The sequence below is a fragment of the Populus alba genome, chromosome 1 (genome assembly GCF_005239225.2).
Source record: "Populus alba chromosome 1, ASM523922v2, whole genome shotgun sequence".
Lineage (NCBI taxonomy): Eukaryota > Viridiplantae > Streptophyta > Magnoliopsida > Malpighiales > Salicaceae > Populus > Populus alba.
The window spans coordinates 47,457,374-47,470,193 of record NC_133284.1 but is presented as its reverse complement, the minus strand read 5'-3'; the positions used below and the strand labels follow the sequence as shown (position 1 = coordinate 47,470,193).

The following is a 12,820-nucleotide window of genomic DNA, read 5'->3' as shown; positions in this document are numbered from 1 at the left end:
AAATGTTAACGATGGTTGGCATATTTTTTTCTTATTTTCTTTTCCATCGAGTTATCTTAATTTTATGACATTGGATGCGAGTTTGATGGATTAACCCGTATTGACTTACCTCTTATTGCCCAAATCACATTTCTATGATGCTAACCTGACTCACGCCAATTTTTGTCAATTTTTATCCAATTTCTTCGTTCTATATTTAATTAGCTAAAATTTGAACAACATTTTTTTTTTGATTTTGGAAAAAAAAAAATTCTAAGTTATTGTGATCCTTTTTTTATCCCTTTATCATTATTATCTATTTTTTTTTATTTAATTTAAATAAAACCATCTTATTTAGAATATAACTCAAGTTGTAAAAGCTATTTTTTTATTTATTAAAATAAAAACATATTCGTAACACCTAAACATTATTTTTTATAAAACATAATACGGATAGGCGACCTAGCACGATCTACATATATAATTCAACTAAAAGTTAAAGCAGCCGGAAAAAAAAGGCTTGAAAAAATAAAAAGAAATTCAATTTCAAAACGAAATTTTCCTTGTCCAATCATCACTCGTATTCACTCAAAGAAATGTCAACCACCGCCATCCCGATTACTTCTTTCATTGGTACACCGCAGGACCCAAATGGTCACTTTGGTTTCCAGCTCCTATAAATACTCAAGTTATGCAGCGAACCGTTTTCTATCATTTTATGTAACCATTGAAGCTAAGTAAAGTAATCGAGAAAACAAGAAAGAAAGCCCAAGAAACCCAAGTTTCTTGCACACCAATAACCACAAAGAGACAAAGCAGTGTTAAGCCATGGCAGATGAGTACACAAGCACAAACTGGTGGGATTCATCTTCAAGCAGGAACAGGTTTGATAGTACTGGATCATCTTCTACAACTTCAGGACTTAATAGTTTACGTAGCTTTGCTTGGCCGACAGAAATGGCTGATGTCAAAGGAAGGTCTTCAATGGAAACTGTTTCGGTCTCCGATAGTTCTGTTGCTTTCCATGATTCCCAGAAGCTGCAACAAGGCCATGATTCTTCAGCTGATTTGCATATGATGGGTTTGGGCCTCTCTTCACAAGCCATGGATTGGAATCAAGCCTTACTGTAAGTTCACATACAAATACACTTGTAACCCTAGCTAGCTATATATGCGTACTCTTTGTTTCTTTATATGCATATAGCAGGTGTGCAAGCAAATTTTAAAGTTCGAATTGTTTTGGCAGTCGCGGCGACAAGTCTGAGAACAGTTTTCGATCGATGCTACAAGATAATTTGAGTTCAAGCACCAATTATCAGCAAGAAACTGCAGGAATTGGATCTTCTCAATCTCAGTGGAGGGAGAGAGTGTTCACTGGGGTCACTGGAGATTCCTCTATGAGTGAGTTTAAGCAAATGAATCGAGGCTTTTCTTTAGATCAACCACAGTTTAGCCCTCATGGGAGCTCCAGTGATAGTACCGTGTCATGTCAAGGCTTGCAGTCTAGTTTCCCAATGGATACATCAAGTATCTATGGAAGCCCTTCAACTATGGTACAAGGGCTATTGATATCAGATAATCAAGCACGGCAGTCTTCTTTTGAGAACAGACCGATGAGTTATGCATACGGGGCAAATTATGGTCTTAGCACTAATGAATTGCTGCCTTCTTGGCCTAAAGGACCTCAATTCTTGAGAAATTCACCTCCCAAACAGACTTCTGGTAACCAATTGCACTTCTCCAATAACACTCCATTTTGGAATGCATCTGCAAGTGCCATGAATGATGTTCGTCCGAGCTATTTCCCGTCGATGCAACCGCAGTTTGCTACATCGAATTTCGATGAAAAACCAAAGGTATGCAGATCTAACATGATAATGGAAGAGTACAACTAGGCATCTTTTATGCCTAAAAACCTCATATATATATATATATATATATATATATATAAATAGCTACACATATATGCAATATTCAGATTTGATTGATATTGGTAATTATGCTTTTAAGATTAGGGTTTGGACAATTGAGATTGGAAATTTTTGGTTCACTCTTTCTTCCAGCAGAATATATCTGAAGTACGGGATTCGAATATAGCAGTAAAGAAAAGTGGGAGTGAAGCAGCAACAAAAAGGCCTAGAAATGAAACACCATCATCTTTGCCATCTTTTAAGGTACATAAATTTGATAAAAGATTTTGACAAGATGAGTGATCTATACAAGCTTTTTATCCCTTACATCATTTATAGACATGAATGAGAATTTGTAGCTTTGATCATAGGTAAGGAAAGAGAAGATGGGGGACAGAATCACTGCACTCCAACAATTGGTTTCGCCTTTCGGAAAGGCAAGATAACTCTCTTGTTTGCTTGCTCACTTTCACAAAGAGTAAATAGTGATAGATCATTTACATTCTTGAATGATGAAAGCTTATCAATGATTATCTTTTTGGCTTGCGATCATGTTATCATGTCAGACTGATACAGCCTCGGTGCTCTCTGAAGCTATTGAATACATCAAATTCCTCCATGAGCAAGTTACAGTAAGTGATGGATCTTATACAAATCTTGCATCCTTCCAGTGAAAATTATATTAATGATATAGGGAATGAATCATAAACAATGTATTCAACCAATAAGTATATAGGTGCCATGAATTTCTAGTATATTCATCTTCTTATTTTATTTTCAGTTCTTCAGCACCCCATACATGAAAAGTGGAACTCCCATACTCCACCAACAGGTACAATAATATTCTCCTTCCGGAAATATATAATTAAATAGTAATAAATCCAATGAGTATTCAATACTTAACTATAAATTTTTCAATTAAAATTATGGACGTTTTTTTTTTTTGTCTTGATGGATTTAATATGGCATCTTCTTTCACTGTAGAGTTCTGACAAGTCCAAGGACCTCGAAGGGCAAAAACAAGATCTTAGAAGCCGAGGGCTATGTCTGGTACCGGTATCGAGCACTTTTCCGGTTACTCATGAGACCGCAGTTGATTTTTGGACCCCTACATTTGGAGGGACTTACAGGTAAAAGAAAAGAGAAGATGATCGAAAATTCGGGCATGGGAACAGATTCTATGCAACTAGTATACATGATCTTATCAAAACCCTAGCCAAGTTGGGAACGATAATCAATGAGAGAAGAGGAGGAAGAAGAAGAAGAAGAAGAAGAAGAAGAAGAAAGAACAGAAAACAAACAAGCCCCACATAACTCAGTCCAGGATGCAAAAGAATACAGCGTATAGAAATTGTGAAAAAGAAATTAAGAAAAGGAAATGACTGTCCAAGGGTACATGCCAATGTTGGGCCAGCTACAGGCAAAATGATGCAGTTGGCCAATATTGGGACCATTTGGAAGCATATTAATTGTTGTAATAATTGAAGAATTATATGATTATAAACATGGGTTAGGAATGAGTATAGGTGCAGATTTTAGGGAAAGTGTAACAGATTAATTAGTTTAGATAACATTAATTTGTTATAAAGCATAGTTGAGTTTATTAGAAGAGCTCGCTGGAGGAGATCATATAAAGCAACTTTTCTTTTCTTTTCTACTGCTCTCTCTTTCTCCCTATATGTATATATATATTGTGAATAGAGCTGGCACCAGCTTTAATTAGGTTTCAAGAGAGAAAAGGAAGAAGAGAGAAGAATTGAAAGGGAATAATTGAATTCCAGAACAGGGAGTGAGTGTGGGGGTGTCATTTGAATTAAAATCTCACTTTTGATTTGTTTGTGTTTTGGAATATTGGTAGTGGAAGTCAGAAGGTGGTCCACATCTCTTCCTTTCAGATTTTTATTTTCTATTACATAGAAATAAACAAATGTTAGGAAATATGTATGTATGTGTAGACTCTGTGCTTTTATGCTTTTCATCCAATGGCCACATCGAGGAGCTTCCATTGGAGGTATATCAACAAGGCAATTAGACCCTATCTCACTTTCATTACCAGAAACCTAAAATCCATCACACTAATTTTAAGCTTAGTTATTTGTATTTATGATTATAGGAAACTAACACACAAAGGTGAAGTGGGAAGTGAATGATTAAACTTGATCTTAAATCCTTCTAAAAAAGCAAGAAGATGAGTACACTTCAAATTTTTTGTATGATGATGATGATGATAAGAGGGTTAGGAGAGAAAACCATACATCTCCTTCCAACCGTAGCAATGATTTCTGTGTAGAAATCTGTGTTCAAATCCGAGAAAACAAGGGTTCAAGTTGTGATAATTTTTGTTTTCAAGATGCCATTCAAGAACAAATATAAAAGAAAGATAGGAGAGAAGGTTTGCTTGTTATTATTTGGAAATAATTTGTTGCTTAATGCTCTAATGCAATAAATATTTATGATCATACACTGTAAATTAACTTGTAATTCTCTGCTCAGGCACCGGATTCGGTCGGGACCTTATAATATATCAACTACTTTATGAGTTCAAGTTCTTTTTAAGTTACTGAAAGTTGCATCAACTTTACTAAGAATCATAGAATCTAAGAGTTGATCATTGTTTCACCAATATTACAGACTTCCATGTGACTTCAAGATATCAAAAGCTTACTTTCCAATCTTCATATTTGTCTTCTATTACAAGTTTTTATTGATTGATTCTTAAAAGCACTTTCAATCTACTGTCCTTCCTTGCAATACTAATCTTGGCAAAGATTCTTACTTTAAGGAATTGATTATATATGGGCATTCTTTACTAAATATATACTCATCTTGCAAGATATATATAGAGAGTATATATATTACACTTCCACATGCATGTAGTTCACTCATGCTTGACAGAGATGATCTCTTCGAGGAATGAGAGGAGTAGAAACTAGCTAGATACAGTTCCTCATACTCAAATTGTCAAAGAAAAGAGGACATATCCACAAACCCTTCAAGGAAAAAAGGAAACAAGCAAAGAGTAGGAGCTTTGTTTGATTCGATCCTTACACTTTAAAAGCACAAATCCTACTCTTGAAATACACAAGGTTTGCAATGATCCTAAGTATCATATCCTCTTTTATAGATTATAGATTAAGTTCTAAGGCTAGATGCCTCTAGAGTAGAATGATATTAGCCCAATATATCGAACCAAACAACATTGCAACAGATCATTAGGGTTTGAATTAGTTTAATACCTTCATTTTCTTGCATTAATTAGTAAATCTCTTGCCTGCTGATCATGACACGATACTCTCATACATTTCAGTATCTACCAATGAAACTTCCTAATTGCATCTTTTTGTCATCATGTGGATTAGTTTAAAGAACTGTTTTCCTCTTCGGTTCATCTTTTGTCACCCAGTGCTGCAGCAAAGATACAACTGAGTGGGATTCTTATAGATTTAAATCTAATATCTATCAGAAAAAGAGAGCCATACTTTAAAAGAAAGAAATAATTATAAAGGGAGTGGAATCTTGTAATTGTATAGGGTAAAAATGATTGCCCCGAGACTCTGATTTAAAATAAAAAAGTTTCTTTCCCTTGTTCCAGGTCGTGCAGTGGAGTAAAAAATGTTTTCCATGAGAATTTATATCGGTCAACGTGCACACCAATTGGTGTTTGAGATTTTATTATTACCACTAGTTAATGGGCATCCAGCAATGCAAGCATGAGCATAAGCAGAGGGCAAGATCTGAGGTAACACATGACATCAACCTAGCTACCTTGAAATTCGAGCACAGAATTCTATCTCGAAACATGTGTTTAGTTCGAGATGCTATTGTACAGTGCTTTTATATATATACTGGCCGGAGAAGATCACGAAATCGATTACTGCGTAGGCATGGTAGTAAAGCATGTAGGCAGATAAAAGAAAAGCTATAGGTTAGGTACATGAAAAAAGTGGCGAGACAGGGAATTTCACATGCGACGGATGTTTGGCCAAATGATGGAAGAAACAAGTTTGAGAGTTACAAGACTTCTTTTGGTACGTGGCAGTTGTCTGATTCCAGCAGTCCGAAGTTCATTGATTGCAAAGGAGCCGAACCCTTTTATGCATACCAATTCCTCACAAAAAGAAATGCCCAAGTAAAATGGTGAGAAGCAAAAACCTACCGGGCATATTTGTTAAGTTCGACCCAATTTGATGGGTTGATCCAGTGCTTAGCTTATATTTAATATTTTTTTAATTATTTTAAATATTAATATAGTTAAACCTGGTTGACTCGATCAAGAATTAACCAAATCAATTTCAAAAACTTTTGTCTTAATTTTTTTTTTTTTTATTCAAAGTGATATCATTTTTTTAGAATAGAGCTGGTTTGACATAACAAACTCTCTACCTGGATCTTAAATCAGGAAATCGGGTTAGGAGTTGGGTACTGGGTCTAGACTAACAACTATGGAGAAAAGTATAATCCCAATATGCTATGGTGCCCACTTTGCTAGAAATAATTTGTAACAAGAAAAAGACACTGTTATGTGTTCCATTTGCACCCATTTTAATCTCTTAAACACAATACACGCATGACCGCGTAAAGCTTGCTTGAGAGCACCCTTTCTAATGAGAAAAGGAGTCTTGATGGTTTGGAGAATGATATTCATATATTCTGAGAATAGTTTGGTTCTCATAGGACATATCAGCTCAAACAATAACTAAAAATAAAACACTGATGAATCAAATTCCACCTAATATTTACCAAAACCATCAAGTTGTGTATATTCTTTCTTGTATGTGTGCATGAAGGTTAGGTTATGCTCAAAAGTTGGTGTGACGTTGACACTATTTTTTGTTAGACGTACATACATAAATCAGTGATTAGCCTGAATTTGAAATGGTTCTAAAGAATGACAGACAGGAAAACTGCAGGTGAGAGAATCAATGTCAAGATAAAGGAACTCTAAACCATAAAATGTAACTGGCATCATTCAGATTTTCAAAACTTAAGGCCTGCATTCACTATAAATTGTAGTGTTATGGTTCAGGTTTCGATGGTTTCGATGCGCTGCTTACGCAGGTCTCTGCCGTCTTTGCCTGGCATTAGCTTCAAAGTGGTTATTGCTTTCAATTTGCAGGAGCAATTGATCGAAATTATTAAGGTTCTAAGACAGAGGAATGAAGAAATCATATTATGATGCATTGGGAATGGAATAAATGAAAACACAACCAACCTTGATATCATTGAGACAATAATCACTATCATGTTACACACATGAAAAGCATATAATAAACAGTGGAATACGAATTATTCTTTGCAAATGCATATTCTATAGGGTGAAAAAAATGGAAGACCAGACCGTATTCTTGTAATTGAGTAAACTTAAGCAGCTCCTTTGAGCTTCTTTGTGATGGCAGCAATGTACTTGCCCTGGTGGAAAGCCTGCTCCAATTCAAGCTCAGTTGGCTGTCTCGACCCATCCCCAGCGAAAGTTCCTGCGCCGTAAGGACTTCCACCTTTCACCTTCTCCATCTCAAACATGCCAGCACCAAATGTGTAGCCAATGGGAACAAATATCATCCCATGGTGAACAAGTTGGGTAATAGCAGTCAACCTGTTAAAATCTCAACATTTTTGTAAGACATCGTTACTTGAGCTCCCTAACAAGTTTTTCGAGTAAAAAACTTAATTTGGTAGCAGTGACGTGGGGACTTACGCTGTGGTCTCTTGGCCACCACCTTGCGATCCAGTGCTAAAGAAGATTCCAGCGGGCTTGCCAGCAAGTTGCTGTGTTCTCCATAGACTTCCAGTTGCATCCAGAAAAGCTTTGAATTGGGCAGCCATCATTCCAAATCTTGTCGGGAATCCAAGCACAAAGCCATCAGCTTCAGCGAGCTCACTAGGTGTAATGATTGGTACATCACTCTTTGGTGGTGCACTCATCTTTCCAAGCACCTCTTCTGGCAGTGTCTCAGGAACCTGTCACACATGAGGACTAGATCAGTATAATTTTTTTTTTCAATTTCAGAGAAAACCACAACAATGAGGAGCCTTGACTTCAAAAATAATCCTTGCCACCAGTTGAACTATCAAGTTACATTCCAAATATATTAGATGACACACTTCAGTGGCAAGAAAAACTATAAATAGCTATGCCTTCACAACCCTATAGATAATTATTATATGTGACTACTGACAGAGATGTCTAACCAAGGAAAAGGAACCTTGACAACTGTGAACAACTCCATCACAGGTGCAAAGTTCTAACAGGACCTTGGCGCATATGAGCAACATAACATAACCATGAGAGATATTAAAAGTTGTAATACTGATTGTACTAAATGCAACAATATTAAAAAAATATATATATTAAAACTGCATGCAGCAGTTCACATAAAGCATGGAAGCCATGGATGTCAATGATGAATTCTGATAACCTCATAACTTCGCACATAGGAAACATTTTCAGAAACAAGTTGAGTTCATGATTCTCAAACTGTGTTCCTTTTGAATCTAAAATTCTTGTGGCATTCTACTTTGTATCATCATATACAGGCCACAGCATGCAGGCAAATTTAATAGTTCAACATCACAAGAGCATGGACTGTGAAAGTTGACATCGGATGCACTTCCTCACCTGCCATAATTGGGCCTCAACACCTTCAACAGATGAAGCCCCTTTCTTAATCTCTTCTGCCAGTTTCTCTACATGTCCATACATGGAATAGTACCTGTAAATGCAACAATAAATTTTAACAAAGTACGGGGAAAATAGCAAGAAAGGAGAAAGAAAGAGCGTGAAGAGCATTTGGAGCATATAAAAATAACTTGCATGAAATTGTAACATAAGAGGTCAATAATATCTTTAAAGGCAATGCTCTTTCTTTAAGTTTTTGAACCAAATCCACTATCAATTTATAAGATCATCTAGTCCAATCCAAAAGTGGATCTAGAAAATGAAAGTTTTTGCCAATTGAAAAACTTTGAATAGCAATGGTTAATATAGATTGCAAATTTGCAATACCTCAAAACACCATACATCATGTTCCACCACAGCCGATATGTTCATATGACAAATAAATGGGAGGGGACCTCAAACCCATTAGATTCAAAAATTGCAACAGAAAGTCATTACAGCACTGAAATCAGCGTGTTGACCGAAACAAATAATTCGTCATGTGTAAAATGATTTTATCCTAGCTTTCTAGATCTGAAAACTAGACACTTGCAAATGCACCCCCATTCAAACACCCACAATGCCAAAAATAAGTGAATTAAAAAAAAAAAATTCCCTCCTTGGATTTTGTATTTTATTAGCAATAAACCAGCTGACCCGAAGTGATAATCCCACCAAATAGTGGATGCCTACATAGAGCCCACTACCCCACTATGTATAAGAACCTTCAGCCACATGGAAAAAAAAATGCTAGTACAGCTGGGAAAGTACTTCATACCAATAACATGACAAGAACCACCAGCTAAATTGACAATTCATAGTGAAATAATAGTGTATGCAAACTAGTACCATATCCATGCAACTGGTTGAAAATCATGAAGAAAAAAAAAAGAAGTAATCCATTGCAGCAGCCAATGTCTTCTTTTAATGGAATTTGACAGGATCTTTAGTGAATTATCTCAACTAATCCAGCAGAATTATCTGGAAAAAAAAAATCTAACAAACTCTGACTTCAACCCTTAAGGGAAGCAGTAATAAAAATTTACTTCACTTCGCACAGAACACTTAAACAGAGCGACAAATGAAAAACAAGAAAGCTCGGTATCACCAGACAAACAATGAAGCAGCAACAATAATTACTAGACTTGATAAATAATCAAATTTTAACTTCAACTGACTTGCAAAAAAAAAGTATCTGCATATGCGTAGCACAAGACCTCTAACTGCATTGCATCGCAAGATCAGATACACATTAATATCTTAGTACTTATAAATAACCAAAAAAACCATTCCTCATTGATGTGCAAGGGTTTCCTCATTATCATTTTCGCGACTAAGATGAGCTTACCAACACTAATTAATCGAATAAAACAAAAATAATTCTAAACCGATTAATTAGAGATCTAATAAAAGATCAACACACGAAAACGCAGCGCAGATAATCATACTTTAAATTAGCAAATGCACCATTACATCAACCCTGGCTCAAAGCACTTAAACAGAAACGATCCTATAAAGCAGAATAAAAATTATAAATAAATAAATAAAAACTAGAAATCCTAGTTCAAATTAACAGATCAAACCAAAAAATTAAAAAATTAAAAACTCAAAGTTCAAAATATAGAAAATTAGAAAAGAAAAATGGTGAGGATATACAGAAAGAGAGAGAGAGAGAGAGAGAGACTTACACAATATACACTTTGGTCGCCATTGAATCGACAGAACTCTGCAAAGCTAGCTAGCTCACACTCTCCCTCCCTCCCTCCTCCCTCTCTCTCTCTCTCTCTGGGTGTTCGTTGGTTGGTTGGTTGCGTGTGTGATTTTAAAAGGATGAGAAAAAGAAAAGAGCGTTGACGTTTTTTATAGAGAGGGAAGGGAGTCGCTGTAACGCTTGTTTCTAGTTGCTGACGGTGGTAAGGAGATTATTTTATTTAATAAAGGAGAAAATGAAAATAAAGAATTATTCAATTTTTAAGCAATGAATAATTATATTAAGAGTTTTTGTTTTTTATTATTATTATTTTAGTTAGTTAAGTTGGGTTGGGGTTGGACGCCGTGAAGAGAAACGGTATTTAGCTGTTAATAATTTTCAAACGGAATGATTAGTGATTGAGTTTGAGGATGATGGAATATTGTGGTCATGCTTATAATCATAACCGGAGTGGTTGCTGCAAACTAATTTTTTCTAGAAGATGTGATACTGTTCTTCTTTTCTTTTTCGGTTTTATTTATTTATTTTTTATCATAATTATAATAACATTTTTTAAAAGATAATTGTATTGATAATTTGATAAATTATTATATACAAATTAATGCGTTTGAACAAGGACTATAATAAGAGAAGTAGAAAACGAAATTAAAATTAAAATTAAAATTAAATATTGAAATCTTCAATTGATCTTGATTGATTGCTAAATTTATTCCATGCTTCAAAATATTCACTTCATTGTATTTTACAATAAAACTGATGTAATACAAATATAAAATGAAAAATAAAAATCTAATTCAAATATGAATAAATAAAATTAGAAGGGTGTTGGTGGGGGTGATGAGCTGTGTTTGATTACTTGTTTTGGAGTATACATTTGGATTTTCTTTGAGTTTGGAACAATTCCAATATTCATATGATTTTTTTTTTTTTGAAAATGGAGAATTAATTGGTCAATTTTTAGTTTTGGAAAAAAAAAAAGTGAATGACGTATATTAAGATTGCATGCTGACCCAAAACTAAGAGAGAATTTGAAAATGCGAACGAACTCGTGTTTTTAAAAACTTTAATTTTTTTGTTAAAAATTAATTATATATATATATATATATATATATATATATAGAATTGTTTTGATGGGTCAATCTCAAAAATTATTTTTTAAAAAATAAAAAAAATATCATTTTGATACATTTCGACATAAAAAACACTTTAAAAAAGAACCCCAATAACATTCCCAAACAAACCCTGAAATGATTATCCAATTTACAAATATGCCTTTCAAAATCAATTATTTCTGTTTTTTTTTTTCCTTTCCCATTATTTTTGTGTAACAAAACTTGCACGACATTTTATCCACTCATGAATTCTTGCAAAAATAAAAAAATAAAAACACTTTGATGAATCTTCCTTATGTATAATAGAAGAGGAACTTCATATATATATATATATATATATATATATATATAACAAGTTATTTCTAGCATTTTATCATGTTTCAAAAATTAATTGCTGGTATTGATCTTGATAGAATTTTAAAAAATAAATTATATATGAGTGTTCAAAACATAGCATTGCTAACCTATTAATTTATACACACATTTTAAAAATAATGCTTGCAAAATCGCAAATGGCTGCCTTCCAATAATAATAATAAACTTCGAAGTGGATTTGGACCTAAAAGCACAACAATTCAAGTCTAATATATACAATAGTTAAATCCCTCTTACAAAAGTCATGACGAAGAATAGTCACACCCTTGTGCAAAACGTTATCTACGCAGCAAACTTTTAAATCATGGTAAGAAGAGCGGTAATTTTGGTTTTCGTATACTTTTTAAAGATATATTTATTTTAAAATTTATGTTTTTTCATAATTATTTTAACATATAAATGTTAAAAATAAATAAATAAAATTCTTTTTATAAACTTTAAATAATTGAATCTATTTCTTGGATATAAATCAAACCCCAGATCCCACATTGTATTACCATCTTATAATTATTGATTAGGCTGAGTTTTTTTATTTTTTCTCTTAAATATGATACATAATTATCTAGTAGGTGGTCTAATGATAAAAGTTTGGGATCAAGAGATTTGCTTTTATGTAGTTTCAAGTTCAATCCCTATAGTTGCTAATATGATAACCACTAAAGCCGTACATGGTCGTTAATTTCAGAACCGTGTGATTAGTCAAGATGTACGCAAACTAATCTAGATATTCCATATTAATAAAAAAAAAATAACATATAAAATTTTTTAATAAAAAAATAGTAAGACACGTGTACAAAAATAAAATTAATTAAGGATCTTAACTAATCCCCATTTTTTTCTTAGGAAAAAAAAAAGAAGCTATAATTGAGAATCACAAGTGTTACAGGAGAGGTGGGGTGCATCAGAAACTTCAAGCACAGATACAAAAATTGCCTGCCGAATATTTCCATAATTTCATGGGCCATTATTTCTAACAAGTTGGAAGACTTTTTTGTATTTTGAGTAAAATAAGACACAAAAAAAAAAAATAAAAAATAAAATGATGGGCATTTCCTTGGATAGTGAGAAAACTCCATTA

General features: G+C 33.8%; 2 protein-coding genes across 3 annotated transcripts; one reads left to right on the top strand and one right to left on the bottom strand.

Moving 5' to 3' along the window:
• Positions 1-688: 688 nt before the first annotated feature.
• On the top strand, positions 689-3,546 carry LOC118045252 (transcription factor bHLH123). Of its 2 annotated transcripts, none has more exons than XM_035053835.1 (7): positions 689-1,106; positions 1,226-1,835; positions 2,046-2,153; positions 2,261-2,326; positions 2,456-2,521; positions 2,671-2,721; positions 2,874-3,546. In XM_035053835.1, the coding sequence occupies exons 1-7, from the start codon at positions 808-810 to the stop codon at positions 3,021-3,023; spliced, it is 1,350 nt and encodes a 449-aa protein (XP_034909726.1). In that variant the 5' UTR covers positions 689-807; the 3' UTR covers positions 3,024-3,546. The 2 variants fall into 2 exon arrangements, with proteins under 2 accessions (XP_034909726.1, XP_034909725.1); XM_035053834.2 differs by having other exon boundaries at positions 2,043-2,153.
• Positions 3,547-7,081: 3,535 nt separating this feature from the next.
• Positions 7,082-10,382, bottom strand: LOC118045251 (probable NAD(P)H dehydrogenase (quinone) FQR1-like 1). Its single transcript, XM_035053833.2, has 4 exons — positions 10,233-10,382; positions 8,506-8,599; positions 7,585-7,847; positions 7,082-7,482 (listed from the first exon to the last, which is right to left on the bottom strand). The coding sequence occupies exons 1-4, from the start codon at positions 10,253-10,255 to the stop codon at positions 7,251-7,253; spliced, it is 612 nt and encodes a 203-aa protein (XP_034909724.1). The 5' UTR covers positions 10,256-10,382; the 3' UTR covers positions 7,082-7,250.
• Between the last annotated feature and the right edge of the window lie 2,438 nt (positions 10,383-12,820).

What these genes read in the sequence shown, in the direction of transcription:
- LOC118045252 (XM_035053834.2), top strand. Translation starts at nt 808, where the DNA reads ATGGCAGATGAGTACACAAGCACAAACTGGTGGGATTCATCTTCAAGC. An exon ending in GATTGGAATCAAGCCTTACT is followed by an intron (nt 1,107 to 1,225) that starts GTAAGTTCACAT and finishes TTGTTTTGGCAG; the next exon opens with TCGCGGCGACAAGTCTGAGA. An exon ending in TCCTCCATGAGCAAGTTACA is followed by an intron (nt 2,522 to 2,670) that starts GTAAGTGATGGA and finishes TTTTATTTTCAG; the next exon opens with TTCTTCAGCACCCCATACAT.
- LOC118045251 (XM_035053833.2), bottom strand. Translation starts at nt 10,255, where the DNA reads ATGGCGACCAAAGTGTATATTGT. An exon ending in GCGACCAAAGTGTATATTGT is followed by an intron (nt 8,600 to 10,232) that starts GTAAGTCTCTCT and finishes TTGCATTTACAG; the next exon opens with GTACTATTCCATGTATGGAC. An exon ending in GGTGGCCAAGAGACCACAGC is followed by an intron (nt 7,483 to 7,584) that starts GTAAGTCCCCAC and finishes AGATTTTAACAG; the next exon opens with GTTGACTGCTATTACCCAAC.